Here is a 23485-nt window from a genome sequence, read left to right as displayed (position 1 = left end):
AAGGATGAAAAATCTTGGAAGGTGCTTGTAATACCTACTTACACCACTTGAAAAAACAGGTTCGATATTTCACAGGAAGTAATGCTCATTAAGTAGTTTTCCTTAAACACTCAGCAAGTAATAATGCATATAAGTAATTTTTCTTAAATACCATGTTAATTTTGGATATGTTTGGCCTGTGGCCAAATATACCATCATCTTCCAACTATGATTCACTGCCAATATATTTGATATTTGCTCCTTAGGACCACTGCAGATCTCCACTGATCATCCTCAGCTCCACAGTCAAGCCCCATGAGAGCTGTAATTTCCCAGTTGTGAACTACTTTAAGCATCATATTTTTGAGACTCATGTTAATCTGACATCCATATAAATTTATGTAACATAGATAAAACTAGTCATAATAAGAATTGGGACTAAATTAGGATCAAGACACTTTGGTCTCCAAATTTTGACTGAACAGACCATCTAGAGCAGTAGTTCTTAAATCTCCTTTCAGAAATTTCTTTAAAATGAGATGTCCGGAGCCCTTCTTCAGACCTATCATTGTATCCTTTTCTTAGAGTGCAGTCCAGACACCTGTAATTTTAATAAGCACCACAGGAGATCATGATGTTTACCACAGTGAAGCACATTAGGTCTTCATTCACTGAATGAGCTTTTTTTTACCAATGAGTGCCTTTTACCAATATAAAATTTATAATATAGCATATATTTTCTTTTTAGTATAGTTTCTTGGGTCACAGATTAATAAGCAACTTGAGGAAGAGGTCTATGCTTTATGGTCTTTGAAAAAAACAAAACAAAACAGGGGTGACTGGGTGGCTCAGTTGATTGAGCATCTGACTCTTGGTTTCAGCTCAGGTCATGATCTCAGGTTTTGAGCCCCGCATCGGGCTCTGTGCTTAATGCGGAGTCTGCTTGAGATTCTCTGCCCCTCCCTCTGTCCCTCCCTGTGCTTGTGTTTGCTTCTTAAATAAATAAATAAAATCTTTGAAAAAAAACAAAAACTTTCCTTACCTCATCCTTAATACCTAGATGGGCACATAGCAGGCAAATGCCACATTGCTTTGATCACCAGCCCCTCAAATAAAACATGTTGATGTATCTTCAGCTACTGATCAGAGAATACTTTTTAAACCTGGACCCTGTAGACATCCTTCTATGGAATCCACATAAACTGTGTGTGTGTGTGTGTGTTACTAACTGCATTGAGGCTAAGCCAGAAAGACTCTGACCATAGAATTAAACTTCTGTTTTGAAATTTGGCTATAAACCCCAAATAAAACATAAACCAGAAAATATATATCAAGAGTAGGGAAAACAAGTATCTCAACAAATATAATTTTCTTTCTTTTCTCCATTTCATGACCCTTATTTCTTCCCTATGCTCGGATCATCTGTTCTCTAGACAATTTTCAAATTACAGAATTCCACTTGGCAATTTTGAACCAGGCACTTACAAAAAATGCTTCTCAAAGTTTGCTCATCCTGAAGTCACACACTGTAGCTCAAATGGGCATGTAAAATCTCCCCTAGATCAGGAGAGCTGGGTAGAATGCATTCCAGATGCTGTATTATCTCTCTCTCCTTGGTATGCATTTTAAGAGAATCATGGCATGAAGCTAGCCATGACCAAGGGGCACTGGTGTAAAATGGCTTTTGCTGAGGGATGAGTTCCAATGTGACAAATGTGGGAGATGAGTCTGTTCAACATTTGGGTAACAAATCACTTCTCCAGCTATGTTCCCAGAGGGAGCACATACCCACCCACATGTGACGGGGTCTTCATGCTGTTGGAAACGGGAGAATGGCTATCTCAGGTTTTTTTGTTAGGCTTGTTAGAGAAGAGAAGGAAGGCATGGAGGGGAAAAAAAACACACTGAGAAACCCACTACAGAGATAATGGGGAACAAGCTAGTGCTACCACATCAGCACACAGAGAACTCTCCAGTGTCCTTCACTGCCTGTGACCGAGAAAAAAAAAATGAGCAAAGAAACAAAGTCACTGCAGTGATATTACCGATTTTACCAACAGATTCTCCTTCATCGTAATATCTCCCTACTTGCTCTCTATACACCCTTTAGAATAACTCATTGATTTCTTTCTTTGTCTTGGAAAAATACTAACTTGGGACAAGAAAAAAATGAAATCTTCTCAAAAAAACACAAGGAAAAAAAAACCCCACAGCTATTGAAAGCATTCCTTACTTACCAATTTTGTAACGTCTTTCACATCATCAGTTACACGGTTCCTGCAGATCCCTTTAGTTTTGACCAGAGGATTAAATAGGAGTAGTTGAAGATAAATGCAAGTGATAATCCAAGTCTAAATGAAAACAGAAAAATTGCTGGTGATGACCAGTTAACATCTGCAATCACTCAAGCTCTTACATCTTATATCATAATGTGGAAAAGACAATCTACATTAAAAAAAAAAATGCTACTGGCTTAAATACAATTCAGTGTTGAGTAATTGAAGTATGCTCACCAAATTTTTAAAAAATTGTCCTTAAAATGTGGTTTGGGGTTTTCATTTCTATGCCATTACTGTTAACTTTTGTCAAAAGCATTCTAGAGCCAATTTCTTAATGGGAATTAGGAATGAACGTGCAGCAACACATAAAGGATCTACCACTTGAGGTGTTTTCTAAAAATTAGGAATGCATAAAATTCATACCTCAAGGCACCAAAAGAAACTTTCTCTACTTTAAGTGTAGACTGTTTGGCAAGTAGCAGCAAACCTGAGCAGTGTTTTAAATCCAATAGTGTAGGACAGTACACCAAAGTGAGGGAGAGAGATGTATTTTTAGGTCTAGCAGAGAATTTAACCTTTTATGAGACATCAAATGAACCAGTTTTTAATCACAGCTTTTTTTTTAAAGATTTTATTTATTTATTTGAGATAGAATGAGAGAGGGAGAGAGAGCACATGAGAGGGGGGAGGGTCAGAGGGAGAAGCAGACTCCCCGCCGAGCAGGGAGCCCGATGCGGGACTCGATCCAGGGACTCCAGGATCATGACCTGAGCCGAAGGCAGTCGCTTAACCAACTGAGCCACCCAGGCGCCCCTATTCACAGCTTTTTAACCATTTGCTATGGAAGAACATTTCCTTAGTGAATAGGAAGAAATTCTTGAACCCTAGCGTGAGGCCTACACACATGTTCTTACACATACCTCTCCTTGAAAATAACACAACCATGTCTTACAGTTACTTTTATGCAGGACTTGTTTTTTCTTATTATATTTGAGGTTTTTAAGAAGTTGGGCATCCAATTCTCTTTTTTTTAGTAACTTGAGAGCCCATAACACAGCACCTTGCATATTAAAAGTTCTTAATAAATATTCGCTGGATGAATCAGTGATGAAGGTAAAAATGGTCTAATGCTTCAAATTCAAATCCATTTTATTGAGCAGATACTATGAGATAGGGACTGTGACAGTCACTAGAGAAACAAAGGTGATGAAGGTGCCCTTGCAACTCAGAGGCAGGTACATAAATAAAATGCACACTCTGCGATAAATGCTTTGGGAACACAAAGGAGGAAGCAATTAATCAATTAACCTTAAGGAGGAGAACCCTTGGCAGGAAGACCATGCCAAGAAAAGCCAGAGAGAAAATGTGACTCTGGCTGGCTTTTGAAGGATAAGGAGGAGTTTGTAAGAGTTGACAAGGAAGGGATGAAAATTCCAGGAAAGACAAACAGCATGAGCAGAGGCATGGAGATGTGAAGATATTTTAAAATGTCAGAGCTCTTTTATCAGTTAATATTCATTTATGGCATCTTAAAATTACACAAAGTCCATCTGCGCATGGCTAGAAATCTTCCCTATTTATGTAGCTGCCATGTATTTAAAAAAAAAAAACCGGGGCACCTGGGTGGCTCAGTCGTTGAGTGTCTGCCTTCGGCTCAGGTCATGATCCCAGGGACCTGGGATCGAGCCTGGCATCGGGCTCCCTGCTCGGCGGGAGGCCTGCTTCTCCCTCTCCCACTCCCTCTCCTTGTGTTCCCTCTCTCGCTGTGTCTCTCTCTGTCAAACAAATAAAATCTTTAAAAAAACAAAACAACAACAACAACAACAAAATGGATTATTTTCCACTAATACCTACATGCTAACTAGATATTATACTGGACCAAATGAAGATTATCATTTACTGAAATTTCTGAGACTACAATGCTACCTACATAGATAATAGTGGCTTGTAAACAAAATTCAAACTTTTTTTATTGTTTTACCAATGTGATCTTCTATTTTAGCAGTAATCCCGGTTTAAGTTTGGTTAAAGCTCCTTTCAGCACTGTGGGGTCACACTCTTCATAGCACTGTCTCCCTTGGACTTAAATGAAGACTAAATTGTGCAAATGATTTCTTGGAAGCAACCAGGATGTTCTTTGGTAGGTGGTAAATAAACTGTGGTATATTGGACAATGGAATATTATTCAGTAGTAAAAAGAAACCATCTATCAAGCCATGAAAAGACATGGAGGAAACTTCAATGTATATTATTAAATGAAAGAAGCCAATCCAAAAAGGCTACATACTCTACAATTCAACTATTACGACACACTGGAAAAGGTAGCAAAAAGATTAGTGGTTGCCAGAGGTTGTAGGGGGAGGCATGAAAAGGTGGAATACAGGATTTTTAGGGCACTGAAAATACTCTGTATAATGGTAGGTATGTCATTGTACATTTGTCCAAACTCATAGAAGGTACAACACCAAGAGTAAACCCAGTGTAAACTATGGTCTTTGGATGATTAAGATATATCTATGTAGATTTATCAATTGTAACAAATATACCACTCTGTACACGTGTAGGGTCAGGAAGCATAGGGGAAATCTCTATACTTTCCTCTCAATTTTGCTCTGAACCTAAAACTGTTTAAAAAAAAAGGCTTTAAAAAAAAGTCACGTTGGGGGCACCTGGATGTCTCAGTCCATTAAGCATCTGCCTTCGGCTCAGGTCATGATCCTAGGGTCTTAGAATCGAGCCCCACGTTGGGCTCCCTGATCAGCAGGAGCCTCTCCTCCCTCTCCTCCCACTCATGCTCTCTGTCGCTATCTCGGTCTCTTTCTTTCTCTCAAATAAATAAATATTTTTTTAAAAAATCACTTTGATTGCTGTGGTGAGAACCAACTTTAGGGTAGCAATAGGTAGAAACAGACCAGTTAGGGGCTCTTGTTACAATCCAAGCAAGAAAGGGTTGTAGCAATGCACTGACCAGAAGTGGTTAGATTCTGTATCTCCTGTAGGCTCAGCCAATAAGATTTCTTGATAGTTGGAATGTGATTTCAAAGAGTCAAAGAGGACTCCAAGGATTTTGGCTTGAGCAAATGGAAGGATGGTGTTGCCATCAACTGATATAGGGAAGGCTCAGGGTAGAGAAGACCTGGAGGGGAGATCAGGAGCTGAATTTTGAGTGTGCTAAATTTGAAATGTCTTTGAGATACCTTAGGGAGGATATTAGAGGTCATGATATTTGAATCTGGATTTAGAAGGGAAGTTTGGGCTAGATATATAAATGATAGCCTTTGATGTATAAATGGAATTTATTCATCATTCAAAAGAGTGGATGAACCCATCCAGGGAGTGAGGACAGACAGAAACAAGAACAAAGAATTGAGTCCTATGGTGCTCTAACTGGAAGAGGTCTGAGAGAAGATTTAGAACTCACAAAAGAGCTGGGGAGCTTGAGGGAGAAGCCAAAGGAGTAGGAGGAAGCCAAGTTTAAAAAAAGAAAAATTACCTGGAGGAGGAGGTCAAACTATGTCAAATACTCGTAATAGGTCAAGTAAGAGGAGAACCGAGAACTGACCCCTGGACTTGGCAGGATACAGCTCACTGATGACATTAATAAGAACATTTTTACTGAAGCAGTTATGGAAAAAGCCAGTCTGGAATGAGTTTAAGAGAACATAAGAGAGTAATTAGAAACTGTGAATGTAGACAGCTCTTTTAAAGAGTTGTCCTTCAAAGGAGAGCAAACAGACAAATGAATAAATAAATAAAAACAAAGTGGGGTAGCAATTGGCAAGGACTTGGGGCGAGGGGCGAGTTCTCTCTGTAAGCCGGTAGAAACATCAGGTTGTCCATATGCCTGTGTGGATGACGCAGCAGGTGGGTGTAGCTGGCGATGTGGATTAGAAGAGAGGCAACTTCTTGAACAACGTTCTTGAAAAGGCAAGAAGGGGTAAGATCCAGCTGTCAATCACAGGGCCTGGCTTTAAATAAGAGCATGTACAGTTCATCAGTGCTATCAGACAGGATGTTGAAAAATGTGAGTGCAGATGCTGGTGTTGTTTCACCAATACAGTGAATAATGGCTACCATTTACTGAACATTTATTATGTACCAAACATTTTGAATATCTTATCACAAACTTTAAGTTTCATATATCCTAATTTTATTTTTTTATTAAAAAAATTTTTTTAAGATTTTATTTATTTATTTGAGAGAGTGAGAGAGAGAGAGAGATCATGAGCAGGTGGAAGGGTAGAGGGAGAAGCAGACTCCCCTCTGAGCAGGGAGCCCAATGTGGGGCTCGATCCCAGGACCCCAGGATCATGACCTGAGCTGAAGGCAGACGCTTAACCCACTGAGCCACCTAGGTGGCCTTTTCTACAAAAAAAAATTTTTTTTAAGATTTTATTCAAATATTGTCACTTTAAAGATGAAGAAATTGAGCTACAGAGGATTTGGACTTCTAAGTGATAAAAAACAGATCTGTCCAATTCTAAATCCTGTCCTCCATCCCATACTGTCACAGCATTCCCACAAAGCAGTCAGATCACTGGTCAGGGCTCCAAATAGCACAGCCCCAAAACTTCAGTGATTTTTCAGATATTAAGCATGTGGACACAAGTATGTGCCATAATCCATGCCACAGAAGAAGAGTCTACATTTTTCAGGATACCATAATTTTTCATATATGTTCTATCACAGTTTTAACAAATATTCTAATACAGACATCTATAATAATTGCAAAATAATCTCACCAGGGTAGCCTCCATATCCTTTTTTTTGCATCAGTTATATACAAACACCGGTAAAGATAGGATTTTGCTCATTTTATAGGAATCTATTTGGCTAGGGCTAAAATTAAATCTGCTAATACAGTCACACATCTCTGACAAACTATTTCTTGAAGCATTTCATCCAAAGCTGTTACATAAACTTGTAATTTATTTTTGTATATACTTAGCTAGTAGTATGGGATATTCGCCTTTTGTAACAACAATTCACTCTGGCATAACTAAACATTAGAACAGAGGAGGAGTCATGGGAGTAATGTCCCTCATCAGTATCCACGTGAGAGGAGAGGGCTGAAATGCAGAGCTTACTTCTTTATATAGAAAAGCAATTTTTCAGTATTAGTCTATATAGATTATAGACATTTTTCTAATATGTAGTACACACATTTCCTTTATTTCTTAAACAGTGGGTAGAAGTATTAAACCTTACTTTTTTTGATGATTCAGGTTCATGAAATAAAAGACTACGTGAAATAAGCCAGACAGAGACAGATATTGTATGATCTCACTTACATGTAGAATCTAAAAAAAAAAATAAAAAAAAAAAGAAAGGGAAAGGAGAAAGAAAATTAAAGAAGAGAAGAGAAAAGAAAAGAAAAAGTCAAATTCATGGTAACAGGGTAGAATAGAGTGGGGGTTACGAGAGGCTGGGGAAGACCTAGATCAAAAGGTACAAACTTTCAGTTATAAGATGAATAAGTTCTGTGGACTTAATGTACAACACAGGGACTATAGTTAATAAGACTATATTATATACTTGAAGTTTGCTGAGAGTAGATCTCAAGTGTTCTCACCACACACAGAAGAAAAGGGTAACTATGAGGTGATAGTTGGATTGTGGTCAGTTTGTGATGTATACTTATATCAAACATCACACTGTATACCTTGAATATATACGATTTTTGTCATTCATACCTCAATAAAGGTGGGTAGGGGGAGAAAGCATTTCAAGTATGTAGTGGTGACCGCCTTTCTCTAAGTAGCTCCAAAGTACAGTATTTGTTTGAGAGAGTGTTTTTCAAATTTTATTTTTTGTTGGTGTCTCACTTTACCTGTTTCTCCCAGGCTGTCAGGTCAATATTTGCAACATATTTTACTGCTAGTATGCCTATTTCTAGCCTCCTGTAGTCTCAATAGCAACAAACAACACACGGCCCATGGAGGGTGGATTTGATAGGCAGAGTAATGGCATAAAGATGGCCAGGCCCTAATTCTTGGAACTTGTGAATTTTTTCCTTGTATGGCAGAATGGACTCTACAGATGTGATTTAGCTCAGGACCTTGAGGTGGAGAGACTACCCTGGATTCCCTGGGTTCAAAAGAATCCTATGGCTCCTCACAAATAGAACCTTTTCTAGCTCTGGCTAGAGAAATGCAGTAAGGGAAGAAGGGGTAAGATGTGACATGATAAGGACTTTACTTGCCATTGCTGGGAAGGGGCCAGGAGTCCAGGAATGCCAGTGGCTTCCAGAAGCTGAAAAAGTCAAGGACCAAAGTCTACCTTAGAGCCTTCAGGAAGGAACATAGTCCCACGGACACCTTGATTTTAGCTCAGTAAGCCCACCAACTTTGGATTTCTGAATCCCCAAAACTGTAACCTAATAAATTTCTATTGTTTCATAAGTCACTAAGTTTGTGGTAATTTGTTACAGCAGCAATAGAAAACTAAGAGCTCAAGAAATTTTGAATGAATTAATGGATGAATGGCATAGCATTGTGATGTCCAAGCTTTCCTGGTAAGGAAAATAAACTGCCCCTGTCAGTATTCTGGGCCCCCAACCCCTGCTTTAAGCAAAGCAGCTTGGTTTTTTTCTGTTTTATTTGTTCATGCTTCTGGGTAAGATTTTATTTGAACAAAGGTTTCCATGGGCAAGAAAGAAAAAAAAAAACCACATGCTTTTGAAAACCGGCGGTAGCAGAGAGCAGAACGTGGATCCCGGAAACCTCTTGAGCCCTTTACCGTGTCACCTCAAAGAAGCCAATTAGTCTTTCGAAGCATCTGTTTATCAGTGTAGAAGATGAGAATAAGAATAATCTTTGCCTTACCTACTTCATGGAGTAATGGTGAGGATCAAATGAAAACTTTTCAAACTACAGGTGCTGTGCAATTATTTGTTGTGTGGTTTATGGGTTTTGGATTGTCAAGGAAACCAGGGAAACAAGGACTTTTCAAACTGAATAGGCAAGAGGACTTTATAGAGTCAATCTTCCATGAACAAAGAGTATGACCTTTAGTATACGGATATTTTGACACTGATTTTGGATTCAGAAGCTTTTTTCAATTTATTTCTTTGTTCTCAACTGTGTTTAGCGTAGTGTCAGTTAACAAATGACTTCCAGTTAAGTGAGGTATTTCTGTGTAGCACCAAAATACTTATCTTTGTTTTCTCTCTCTTCCTCTTTCTCTAATTTCTGGAAACTCCAACAAGGGTATACAGGTGCCTAAATGTGGGCGGGTGTGCTCATGCACACACCCTATCGGAGATAGAATGCTGAAGCAAAATGTCCCTGTGTTTGTGACTTCTGCTCTAAAATGTATCTTTTCAGTTTGGGCAATCATCTCACTTTTTTTTCCCCCCCTAACATTCTCTGCTTCTGCCTATGACATTTTTCTTTGGCTACTTTGTTTTAGCATAGTACAACTTTTCTCTCTAGGTCACGCTCATTGTGTGATAACCTCTCATTTCATGATAACCTTTCATTGCACAGACACGCTGAACTAATCTTATTGTCGGCAGTTCTAGATGTTTTTATTTAGAGGCATGCGTCAAAAGTGTCCCCCACATACTCCCCACATCACACACAATTCCAATAACCCCTTCACTGCTAAAAATTGCCTTTACATTATTTACATGATGAAAAAAAAAAGACTAAGAAATGTGGTTGTGTTGTTAGACTAAGCCACATGACAGAAACAGTTTTGGTAGAGGGAAGAAAAGTGACAAACATTCATCCTCCATTATGAATGACAGATACAGCAGATCTTTTTCTGGGAGGTTTTAACGGTGGCAGATAGTACTGAAAAGATACTTTGAAGAAGATGGGGGAAAGCTACAGGAAGATGAGGCTGGAGACCCTGAAAGGCAAAGGTCTTACCGGTGGCTCATGTTTGTTGAGAACCAGTGTCGGCAGACCCCGGTGGGAAATTCACCCAATCATCAATTCTTTCTGAACCTAAGAACCTTCCTTACAATAAAAAGCCACATGCCAGGAAAAGGAGCTTCAAAGTCCCTCTAAAGCAAACTATTTACTTGATCTGAACATGTGTGTGTTATCACAGAAGTTGCTTTGCACACTTCTTTCCTTTAGTACAAACGGACATGCAGGTAGCCCAAGTACATCAGGGTTACAAATGCTGTTTGAGAAATCAGAAAATTCCAAGCTTCTAAACTTGGAGGAAAACAACAACAATGACAAAAACCAAACTTTTCTCTCTGTGAACTTGAGAAGCGATTTTAAAAATATGCATTGCCAGGGCCCACATTACACACTTCCCAAAGTCGGAAAGGTAGTGGAGTGTCTGTGTAGCTTGTTTTCTTTATGCACAGACCTACAGAGTGGTATTAGGTCTGCCCCGAACAAAACAGCAGCTGCTGCCAAAAACAACATTCATCTTCGCTTTAATCTTGAATGCCAGCTAGCAAAGCAAGCAGTTAGTTCCCTTGTAGCCCAAATGTGCTCTGGAAGCGGGCCAACTGGCTTCGCTACCCAGAACCAGGAAAGCAAGTTACCAAGATATAGGTATAGTAATTAGTCTTGAGTTCAGGTCTTTTGAGGTCATATGAACAACATCCTTCAAAAATAACCTTAATGTAAACCAACAACAGATTCTGGTTCAGGGAAGAACCATTTAATTCTACGTGACTTCTTCCTTCAGATGTTTAATTTTTAAAAAATATACCGTTACACATTATAGAGAAAATACCTAATCATCCCCACACAGGCTCAAATTCTTCTCTTGTGGTTGTCCAATAAGCTCAAAGGGGCAAAGGAAACATGTAATAGTAAAGTTGAGAAAAAATAAATCTGCTACCAGGAGATTGTTAACAGGATAGCTAAGTGAAACTCAAACCAGCTTCTTCGAGTCCAAACTGGTGCACTAAAATCTTGTGAAGATACACGTCCACATCTCTCCATGTAGATCCTTTTGTGATGAAATGAAAATATCCTAAAATATGGATGATCACTAAAATCTGTGGTGAATATGCTCTACTAACGAAAACTGAACAACCTAGAAATAAATTGTTGAATATAAAAAGATAGGCAACAGCTTTAATGTAAACAGTAAATTCAAGAATTTCAATGGGAAAAAAATGAGAAAAATTACCCTTGATGGTCAGTCCTTACTCTAAATGTAAACGCTATTTAAAGGGAAAATGACTCACATACACTGACATCTAACTAAGGGCCACACATAGGAGGAGCAGTTTGCAGATATTATTACATGTAACCTTCCCACCAACCAGAGTTTGCAGGTGAGTAAGACATGCTTCAGTGGGTTTAAACCAAGACCTATACTATATATTAGGAAGAAAAATACCAGGCCAGTCAGATAGTAAAACTGACTTCATTTATATTTAATGAACTATTCAATTTTATTTAAAATACCTATGCAGTGGATGGCATATAGGTCCATTTGGCTGAATCAGTTTTTGATTGAAGTCACAGTGTCAAATTATTACTAGGCTGGGTAAACAAGTAGTACAGGTAAATCAAGCTATACTTCACTATAGCTTTTTAAAAATTTTCGTAGCTAGAGGGAGAGGAAAAACAAACAAAATAAAGTATAAGTTGCTCCTTCTGGTAAAAACAAAATTGAGTACTTTTCAGATTTCTAAGAAGAGCTACCTATACATTTAACAAACATTTATGGAACACCTGATAAGTATGTAAGTGTGTAAGATAAAGACAAAGGTATTGATTTTGGCCTCTGGAAGCTCAAACTACTAGGGAACACAGCAGGGAGACAGGCAGAGAGGGGAGGGTCCCAGGAGGGACAGCTAAACCTGACTTTGGGAAAGGGGAACTGAAGGAGGGGCTCAGAGAGAGCTCCTGGGAGAGGACCTATTCTTCAAACGTGAAGTTAACCCAATCAGAGAGAGCAGGGGTGAAGACCCCTGACAGAGGAAAGAGCAGGTGCCCACAGAAGTGAGAAAACAAGGCATTTTCATAGAACTTCACATTGATGATATGACTGGAAAATGAGTTTCAAGGAATAAACAATAAAATAGACATAGCTAGAGAGAAAGGCAGAGGTCCTCCCAATTCTGCTAATTGATTTGGATTTTATCTTAGAGACATGGGGTGCTCTGGAAGGACTTTCAGCAGAGGAGTATCAAGATCAGATTTATTTTTGAAAGGCTTATCAAGCATCAGCATGAAGGATAGACTGGGGGGCATGGGGGTCACTGAAGTCATCAACTGGGGCAGAGGCAGTGGGAGTGGAGGGAAATGGATAAGTTCAAGAGGATATGGAAGTAGACTGGGACATGGGTGACTGACAAAGTGTGTGGGGTAAAAAGGGGAGGAATCACAAATGACCTCAAGTTCCAGTTTAGGTGACTGGGTAAGAAGTAGTGCTTTCACTGAGCCAGGATATGTAAGAGAAGTGGCAGCTGGAGATTGGAAATTATCACCCAAAACCCTGCAGGACAGATACCACATCTAAGGAGGAAGAAGAACTATCTGCATAGATGCGACAATGAGAAGCCAAGCACAGGAGAGGCAAATCAGTTGACTGTGGGACCTGCAGCCACTGTAAAAAGAAAGCACAAAAGGGCAAGTATGAGCAACAAAACAAGCACTAAAAGATGTCAGCCTTGGGGTGCCTGGGTGGCTCAGTCGGTTAAGCGTCTGCCTTCAGCTCAGTTCATGATCCCAGGGTCCTGGGATCAAGTCCCACATTGGGCTCCTTGCTCAGTGGGGAGCCTGCTTTCTACCCACGCCTCCCCCCCCCCACCTGCCGCTCCCCCTGCACTCTCCCTGCTTGTGCTCTCTCTCTGACAAATAAATAAATAAAATCTTAAAAAAAATAAAAATAAAGATGTCAACCTGACGGTTGCCGAAAACACCTCATGGAGTTGACACTGAGGAGGATCATTTCTGTGGGACTGATAGAATTGGAATCCATCCACCGTGGGTTCACAGGGATAAATGAGTGTGGGGAATCTCAAGGATATACCAGGAAAGCTTGAAAAGGAAGGAGAGCAGGTAATTTGGAAAGGCTAGAGTATTAACTTTGGTCTTAGTAGAAAAGAAGGCAGCTCAAGAACAGTGGAGCTATCGTGATAAGCTCAGCCTTCCTCTTTCTTAAATGGTCTGTGCCTGGGAACAACTCACCTGTGGCTACTGAAAGCCAGGTGAGCTCAGAGGCTTCACCACTGTGTGAAAATCCATGCAACGAACTACACCTCAGGCTAGAATCTAGGGCCTAGGTGTTCAAGTTTTGTTATTCCTATTTTGTGAGACACTTACATGACAGAAGAAGTATTTACGCTAGCAGCAGACCTTATTTCATTAGAAACAAGGGTAATATAGGTCATTAGCTCTTCAAAAATATAGCAGTTCTATAAAAACACAGGGAGAGACTTCCCCTGAACAGTATAATCCACTGTATTCTAGGGAGATACTGATGACTAATTCTAATCAATTTTATGAGGAGGCTATGTAACAAACCAAACTACTCTGGAAAATTGGCGGGTGCTAGTTTAATGTTGAACCTAGATTTACATATTTGTTGCCAATTCTCTTTGCGAGTAAATATATTTTCAAGGAAATAGGAGATAGGCCCCCCAAATTGGCCAAAGTATAGAAACATAGCAAAAAAAAAAAAAAAAAATCATGACAGTTCTGAAATGCACCTTCAGTACTCCACAGGCCCTTGTTCTTTTTGGATGGCGTTGTTCACTATTATGTCAATTAGTTGCTCTTAAAATTAAACCACAATATGCACTCTTGAGCGTTGTAGCTTTCCAAAAAAAAAAAAAAGGGTATAAAAACAAATTCTAATTTATACTCTTTCAACTACATGACTCACTTCTGAAAGTGTAATCTCAGGTAAATCAAAAAGCTCTGCAATTTTTCAAAATCTGCAATATCTTGTGCATTCCGAACAACTGAGAGATGGAAAAATGAATGTAGGTTCCAGTTGCTATCTGATCCCATGTACTGAATCTGGACTGAAGGACTGAAGTTCCTAGAACTTCTTGTGTTTTTTGTTCTCCTATGGTTGCAATTAAATGTACTCAGATGTCTTGTCAGATCAGCTACCAGGAGTCTGACAAATTTGGTTTCTCAGGGCCTTTTAAGTTTTAAGAAAACTTAATCTGAGGAAGCAAGCTCAGGAAATCGCCAGAGTTTTTTTCCCCACCTAGGCTTTTTTTTACTACATTAAAATAAACGAAATCTTCGTACTCTGCTTCCAAACAGCATCAGAACCAGTGGGGGTTAAAGGCATGAGCTAAAGCACACTCACAATCTTGATCATTTTCTACATCACATCAGATGGCAAGCCTGATTTGCAAAGGTCATGGCCTAAGCATTCCTGATTACTCAGTGTGTGCTGGACACACCAACTGCCTTTGGTTAAGTTGAATAAACTGTTGAAATGTTCCCCCCCTTTCACTCAAAGTGCTCTAACTGAAACAGGGAGTCAGCTGTCTTTCCTTTAGATGAAAGTGTGTAATCATCTGGGGGTGTTTACTGAGTTTGTAGATTCCTGAGCATCATACAAAATCTAAATTTCTGTACATCTCAGGAATGTACACTTTTAACAAGCCCTCCATGTGATTTTTAGGTATCCTCTAAAGTCTGAAACAAGCTATTTTAGGCTGTCCTAGCTCAGGGGTACTGTATCATTAGGGAAAACAGAAAGGTCTAAAGGTATACAAAGTTGCGTTTGGTTCAAGGGCTACATATTAGAAGCTCCTGATTTAGATCAACTTGAAAGAAGAAAAGTGAAATGTAATGAACAGTGTAGGAGTAGTGAGTGTAGAGGATACTGTGGATTGGCTCTTTCAAATTCCACTCCAGCCCTCTCCTAGCATATTCTCCACTTCTTCTCCTTTGCAATTAGCTACAGATGCAGAGGTGACTCGGCCAATCAGGTACAACCCTGCAAGACTGATATGGGAAGGATATTTCTGAGAAAACAGCTGGATGCTGGGCATGCATTTTGCTCACTCGGATAGTAGTGGGAGCAAAGAGTCCCTTCAGTCAGGAGCAGTAACAGCTTCCTGCACTAGCTGTAACAGTTTTAAAGGAAGCAGTGGACTTAACTAGGTTCTAGGTGACCAAAGGATTCTGGAAGCTCAGCCTCCTCTTCTGGCCCCTCTAGTGGTTTTATAAGCCATCAAATACATTTCATTATATCTCCCCTTCTGTTTAGCTAGAATGGATTATACCACATGTACCTAAACCCTAAGTAATACTAGGAGAAAAGAACCCAAGTTATTAAGCAATTATTTCTCATAAAGCTTAGTCTAAACTTTCCTTAGGAATTTTGCATTAGTGTTCCAAAATTCAAATTGTAAGATAAGCATCATTTTAAACTTAAAAAAAAAAAAAAGCAATTTTTTGATTGGCAATCCATGAGAATGTTAATGTAATTCTGCTACCTAAAGCACAACAAAGCATTTATCCTTGACATGCCCAGGACATGTTCCTTTGGTAACAAGACAATTCCAACTGAAAGTTCATTGTTGTTGGAGCTGATGTTTAGAGCAGAAGAACATCAGCAAAGACATGGATTCTGATCCTAATTCCATCACTGACATGCTGTAACCTCTGTGAGCCTCAGTCTTCTCTTAGGGATAGCATTTCTTTGGGTTTTTGAAACGATTAAATAAGACAGTGTTATGTAAAGCACCCACAAGATGCCTGGTACTGACAGATCATGACATGACTGCCATAGTTATTTAATCATTATTACTAATCTTTTAGATGCTGAAGTCAAAACTAAAAGTTGTATTAATAGTAAAGGTCACATTCCATGTATGTTCTGCTCCCTGTAGATTAAAGATCAGCACAGGAAGAGGATAAAGAGGTTGTGAAATTCCCCCAGGGCTTGGATTTGGATCAGCTCTCCCAAAGTACGCTGGCCCATCTTGACCTGGTATAAAAGTGAGGCTGAACTGTTTGGGTAATGGGTGAATGTTAACCTAAACAGCAGAGTTTCAAAAGTCAACTAGAGCTTCAATAATAAATTCAAGACAGTTTTAGAAAACATTCGTGTTTACTCATGCACAGAGAAGCCCAACTTTGAATCTCTACTCTGCTACTGACCGGCCTTGTGGCCTCTGAAAAGTCACTTCATCTTTCTCTGCTTTGGTTTCCTCCTGGCAAGATGGGCCTAATCGTAGAACCTACTTCCCAGGCTTGTTGAGGGCAAAAAGGAGTTCTAGTTGGAAAGCACTTGGTATAGTACCGGACAAATCGCACACCCCTATCCATTCTTCCATGGTTATTGTTGTTGCAATCTTTCCAACCACACTTAGCACAAGCATCCCCAAACTCGAAGCACGGTGGTTCAAGCCAAAACCCTGGGCCCCATCCTTGATTCTTCCTGTTCCCCTATTTCCACATCCAGGCTGTTACGTCCTAGTTCTACCAGCAAAATAAATCTTGCAACATTCACCTTTCTCCATCTCCTCCTGTACTGCTAGAGTACGAGCTCCACTCCTGCCCAGAAGGCTTTCAAGGGCCGCTAAATAGCCTCCTTTGCTTGCATGCTTGCTACTTAACAATAGCGTGGTTCTCTGGGAATATAAAACAGCACTTGCTGCCTGCTTAAAATCTCGGAATACCCTTCTATTCCATTTACAGCAACATGCAGGCTGCTGATCAAGGCCTATCAGGCCCTATTTAACATAAACTTGCCTACCTCCGTGCTCATATCTTAGCACACAACCCTTTCTCTCCCCACCAGACCCAACAGCCACACCGGCCTCCTTTCTGTCCCTGAAACACCTGAAATATATTCCTGCCATAGGCCCTTTGCACTTGCTGCTGTGAGCTTTCTCCTCTTGGGCTCTGCAAAGGCAAGTCCTTCTCACCATTCAGGATTCAGTGTGAACACCACCTGCTCAGAGAAACCTTCCCAGGTGACCTATCTTAAGTAGCCCCAAACGTTCTCATATCACAGTTTTATTTCCACTGAAGCACTTTTCATCAGAAATTATCTTCATTATCCAATTAGTAGACTTTTTGATCACCTGTCCCTACTGAAAAGAATGTCAATGGTGTGAGGATGAGAATTGTATTATTCTTGTTCTTCACTTTTATCTCCAGTACCTTGAGCTGCCCCTCACTCATAGTGTATGCTCCTTCACATTTGTGGATTGCATGCAGTGCAAATTGCCACTGAAGTACCCACAAAGTTCAAATCCTCTCTTCTATAGAACAGACCATGATAGCTACAGTACAAGCTTGGGTTTAGGAACTGGGGCACAGATGAGGTCTGGATAATGTAGGATTCAATTCTCAGCAGATGGTGTCCACATTCACACAAGAGAATTGCAACATCACCCACCAGTTTTGCTTATAATTTGTCTCCTGCACTTGAGTTGGAGCACGATAAGGCCAGTACTTTTCAGTGCCTCACTGTTTTGTCCAGAGTGGGTAGAGCAGTGCTGAGTACAGAGAAGGCTCTCATAAATATTTTTTAGATGAATGAATACAGGATAAACAGAAGAGTTTTACTCATCAGTTGGCCATAAACCACTGTTGTACTTTTCCCTCTAGGGTCCAATAACTGCTAAATCCTAACGACAAGTTTGAGGAATGTTGCAACATTCTCTTAATTATTCAAAATGGGACATTAGCTAAAGGCTTTTTGGTTTGAACTTCAAGTCATTTTCTCTCTGCCTTTAAATACTTCTCTAGCTCCATGAAAATGGTAAATTAGGATATAAAACCAAAGGTAGACTGTAAGTTCCATGAAGCACAGCAACAAGATAATTTTTGCTATTAATATTTCTAGCCTCTAGCACAGTGCCTTGCAGTAAAAATACTAAATAAATCTTTAAAAAAAATTGAGAGAGAGAGAAAGAGAGAGCTCACACACAAAGCGGGAGAGAGGCAAAGGGAGTGAATCTCCAGCAGACTCCCTGCTGAGCATAGAGCCCAATGTGGGCTAAATAAACAATTTTTAATGAACAACTAGTAGAAAAATGCCTTTCCCAGCAGATGTGGCCAAAGTAGGATAATAGACCAAAGTGCTGACCTGCCTGTAAAGTCCCCAGAATCCCCCCTCTAAAGGAACTAGGTAAGTTCAATTTTGGAGTTACTTTCCCTTATTGACCCAACAGGTATTAAAACAAAACCACAACAAAAAACTCCCCACAGATCTGGAATGTAGGTACTTTGCTGTAGTAAGTTCAATGGAAGTCTCTGAGAATTCTACAACTCTGTACTTCAATTAGAATTCAGAATATGGTAACTATAAATTTCTCCCTGTCTCCCCAATGAGTTGCAATCGATCAAAATTTCTAAAGCAGCCAATTAAAAAAATATATATATTCATGGGGATTCTGCACTGGGAACACACGCGGAGAAAAGGACTTCACTTGGGAGAAGACATGTTCAGAAGTGATGACATTAGGTTCAGCTTTTAAATGCTAATCTTATGGCTTCCCAAAGCAATGGTTGACTTATACCTACTAAAGCAGGCCAAAAAAAGTTCATAGAACTGAATGTGGGTTTTTTTTGTCATCCAGATCCATTCCTAGTTTGACTTAAGAGTAAAAACGGTACCTTTCTTCAGAGTAACTGAGGCATACTATTACTGCTCCTCTCTCACATGACCTGGATGTAAGAAACAGAAAGTTGCATGCCAGAGGACTCATCAGCTGACTCAAATGACACTCTCTGCCCGCCCCCCCCCCCCAAAAGGCTTTAGGTGTACCTATTAGTGTGAAAATGCAATAATAAGTGGCAGGCTCTTTTACTGCGATTTTTCACCATGATGTTCATGAAATTATACTTAGCATTTTCCATAATACCACTATGTAGAAGGAGACTCCAAATCCAGTAGAGAAAGGAAGATGTACAACAGAAATTAAAATGAAGATCTTTTCCAATGTAACAGGATGTAAGTATTGGCATCACAGATTTTTAAAATTTTTAAAAGGATTCTGAGTTCATCTTCAAAAGAAATGTAAACTGTAAACTATTTTCTGTTCTAAAATTCTCCCTCAAGTTGGATTTGGAAGCTTACTTGATAATATTCCCTATTAAAAAAAAAAAGAATATGAAAAAATATTCTTTAAACCCTCAAGTTCTTACTCTAAATAATGCCGGGAGGAAAAAAAAAAAGGAACTTTCTTCTTGGGTCAGGAAAGAGGGTGAGTGGGTAGCCAATTGCAAGATAATCCTTTGGGCTTCTTTTCAAAGCAGCTGCTTTGCTGGGGAATCAAAGGAGGATGGGGGAATAAATGTAAACAGGGGGACTGCTTGGGTAGCACAGAGACTCTCTCACCATAGGGGGGAAAATGGGGATCTACTTCCTCAGGAAGTGAAGAGACGCCTGTGTGAGCAGTGCATCCAGCTAAGTGAAATTTAAAAGATATGCTTCGGCTGCTGTAGGATTTAAGTGCCAAATCTGCACAAATAATTTTGCACATCTACTTCATTGTTTAATTTTTGTGTGTTAGCTCTCATTTAGGGTACTTTTTGGAGCTTTCATTTGCAAATTAGGGCAGGAGGTAGACTTTGCTCTTTGTGATACAGTAATTACTTAAAATCTGAGAAGTTTTATAGGGTCCAGAAATGTTAACTTTTTCGTTCTACGCCCCAAACTGAGCCAACCTGATTAAAAAAAAAAAAAGAAAAGACAAGAAAAAGAAATAGACCACGCTACAAGTTTACCCACTTTCAAACTTCAGAACTTGGAAAACTTGGCATCAAAAGAGTTTTAGGAAGTTTTTAAAGTACACTATATATTGCTATTCCAGCACTGTACAGCAGTTATATTACCTCTCTGGGTCACTAACATGGTGGATTCTCGTCACAGAAGAAACGTGAAAACATCACTTTTTATTACTCCTTCTCTGACCTTCCTCCACATGTAAATAGATCTTTGATCTTAAGTACTGAAACATCATTTTTTGCTAAATTCCTTAACCACCCCGTCTTAAATTCTTAACTACTCAAATTGAACCATCTAAAGCTTCTATTGTCATATTTGTCTTCCCTCACTTTCCTAGATAGAGATTATACACATCAGTGTCTGAATCTATAGGACACCCTGTCCTTGTCTACTGCACTGACTATTAACTAGCACAGACTATGAAAAGAAAATCTAAAAGGAAGCATCTTGAATGCGGGTAAGCTGTGGAAGAAGAATCTGTTTACTCTATTTGCAACAGTCTTACTATTATTATATATCAAGAAAAACACCCTATCTAGGCAATACAAGATGACAAAGACCGGTATGAAGCAAAGGCTTAGGAGCAAACACACCAGGTCTGAAGACTGACGAGATGTTAAGATGTGGAGTAAGTTGCTCAATCTCCCCAAGCTCATATTCTTCTTCTGCAAAGAGGAATATCCACACTACCACTCTCATAGATGGCGAGAATTGGGGGAAGATAAAGTGTGTATTTTCTTCATCAGCAACAGCATTAGGTCTAACATCTTTTCTGGCTTTTAGACCTTCTACACATCTTGAATTGGCAGACACTCACTGGCACTTGCCATTCAGCCTATTGTATTATTTCCTTAAAGATGGCCAGCAACTTGCCCACCCTCCTTTTTTTTTTTTAATCCATGGTCTCCATGCTCTTCTAACAAACCTAAGTGGCCCATTTCTCTCTCCAAACAGAATTAGGTTTGAACAATGTATGTTTGTGTGGGCCAGTGCTGAGGGTACGTTATATGTATTTCTTATTGACATCAATGCATAATAGTAATGTTCTAAAGTTCTTCCCACCTTCCAAATCACTCTCCTTATATCAACTGAGGTCAGACATCAACTGAGGTCAGCAGGCATAAAGATGATAAATACCCAGATCCACTCTTAGAATACTGATAGGTGTTCGGAATGCTACATCTAATCACACTTTGGTTCAGAAAATCTTTACCAAGATTTTGGTGCTGAGCCACTAACTGGAGATACCAATTATGAGGCAATTTAGCCAGGTAGACAGGTAAGTAAGAAGATAATTTCAGTACAGTGTTTTCACACTATATGATTTTATTTATTTTTTTAAAATATTTTTTATTTATTTGAGACAGAGAGAGAGAGAAAGAAAGTACAAGTGGGGGTGGGCAGAGGGAGAAACAGACTCCTCACCGAGCAGGCAGCCCAATGTGGGGCTCAATCCAGGACCCTGAGATCATGACCTGAGCCAAAGGCAGACACTTAACTGACTGAGCCACCCAGGTGTCCAGTATGATTTTTTTAGAAGATTTATTTATTTTAGAGAGAGAGAGAGAGAGAGAGAGAGAGTGCGCAAGCATGTGAGTTGGGGGGAGGGGCAAAGGGAGAGGGAGAGAAAGAATTTCAAGCAGACTCCCTGCTTCACATAGAGCAGGATGTAGCCTTCGATCTCATGACCCTGAGATGACAACCTGAGCCGAAACCAAGAGTCAGATGCTTAACCAACTGAGCCACATAAGCACCCCCATTTTTTTTTTTAATGCTATGGAAGTACATGGTAAGATCACTAAACACAAGGGGAGTGGGAGTGAAGAATAAGGGCAAACAAACATCACAGAAGGCTTCTGAGAAGAGAGGTTGTCTCAGCTAGACAAATGGTATATGGATGAGGAAGGGCCCACAGCACCTTCAAGACCAAGTGCAGTGTGGTAGGTACATCACCGTACCATGTACGTTATTAGATGACACTGTAATAAAATGCACCACTCAGAGTGGTGGAAATAAGCAACAACCAAATCAGAGAACTCTGTATAGTGCATTGAGGGTTTGGACTTTATCCTGCTCATAATGAAAAGTCAGGGGAGGATTTTAACCAGAGTAGTTACATAGTGAGACTCCTCTAATCACTCTAGATTGTGTGCATTAGAACTTTTGAAATGACAGAAATCACCATTTGTTTTGTTAGATAATGAAATGGACACCCTTGGAGGGACTAAAACACCAACGCCACATAGTTAAAACCAAGACATGATCTTCAGTGTTAGCAAATTCTTGTTCTGATGTTCCTGCAGAACCCCTCAAATGCCAGGACACAGATTTTCAGAGAAAGATGCAAGTACAAGATCCCTTGTACTCCAGCTCTCCTCCTAAATCACTTAACAAAAATAATGTATGTCAGTGATTCCATCCTGTTCTCCTTTGAGTTTGAAAATAATGGACGTTGTATATATTAGCATTTAAAAGAAATTTTGCTCCTTGGTTTCACAGTCTTGGTTCAAGTTTCTGTGTTAGATCTACTCTGAACTGAACCCAAAATTACTTCACACATTTCTAGATTGGTTATTTAATCACAGAGGTAGCAATGATCAAAGATTCAGTCAAGAAACCTCTAGAAACTGCCTTAAGATTATACGCTGTCAGAAAACAGGAGCTGTTTTTAGTCTTTCACAAATGCTTAAACAAGTCAGCACTCCATCAAAGGGACATAACGGTTTCATGTTCTGTCAAAGAATGTAATGCTTGTTTACCTGAAGATTTGTCTTGACTGACACAAAACTTACTTGAAGATTAACCTGGACAATCAAGCCCTTACTCTTGAAACACAATTACCTACAAGAAAATAAAACCTGAATTCATACTGAAAACACTCCCAAACTGTTGATTCTGACACGGTATTAAATTAAACACAGGAAAAAAATGTTTTGAACGCAAAAATGCATTTTGCTTGAAAGCAACTAGCATTTGCCTGGGTATTTGGCTCATTTAATCCTCACAACCATCTGAGGAATTAGACACTATTAGAAACTTCATTTTACAAATGAGATAATCAGAATGTTACAAGAATTAAGTGACTCAAAGTCATCCAATCTGAAAAGGTGACTCCAGATCCAGCAGTCTCCAAAGCTATCACTACACACTATACATGAAGTTGTTTCAGGCTTATTCTGGAAGACATTAATAAATACAAAGCTTTTAAGGATTTGGAAAGTTTGAATTTTTTAATCACTCAAGGCTTAGAATAATAATATGACCCTAGGCCCCTGAGTAAAACAGCACAGTCTACAGAGCACTACTCTAGTAATTACCCCTCTCTCACACACACACACACCAGCTTGTGAGGTAGTCAAGACCTATGTCAGCATCCGTAGTTACAAAGGAGGGTGCTGACCCTGATCCAGACCCCTTGCTAATCTCAGTTTACCATTACATAATCCCATTTCCCATAATCACCCATAATCTCTGCTTTTCAATGACAACAGATTTTTAAATTATTATAGCCACCACACAAATGGAACAAACCAAAACAGTACATAGTCTGATGTATACTGATCTTTTGCTGGTAAAATACAGCC

At 39.5% G+C, this 23485-nt stretch overlaps 1 protein-coding gene across 19 annotated transcripts in view; it reads right to left on the bottom strand.

Moving 5' to 3' along the window:
- Positions 1–23485, bottom strand: part of KITLG (KIT ligand) — a 200069-nt gene that overhangs the window by 164612 nt on the left and 11972 nt on the right. For 16 of the 19 annotated variants that reach the window (XM_064590810.1, XM_064590807.1, XM_064590812.1 and 13 more), the window contains one exon: positions 2217–2330. The exons of 1 other annotated variant lie outside the window; for it this stretch is intronic. In XM_064590810.1, the coding sequence (XP_064446880.1) occupies positions 2217–2330 (114 nt within the window). Of the gene's footprint in view, positions 1–2216; positions 2331–8460; positions 8511–23485 lie in introns of those variants that run through there. 2 more of the 19 variants (XM_064590808.1, XM_064590813.1) reach the window with 2 other exon arrangements.

The sequence above is a fragment of the Mirounga angustirostris genome, unplaced genomic scaffold (assembly GCF_029215605.1).
Source record: "Mirounga angustirostris isolate CCGP_5_RB_7025 unplaced genomic scaffold, mMirAng1.0.hap1 SCAF_5, whole genome shotgun sequence".
Lineage (NCBI taxonomy): Eukaryota > Metazoa > Chordata > Mammalia > Carnivora > Phocidae > Mirounga > Mirounga angustirostris.
The sequence above is the reverse complement of the archived record's forward strand: the minus strand, read 5'-3'. Positions and strand labels throughout refer to the sequence as shown.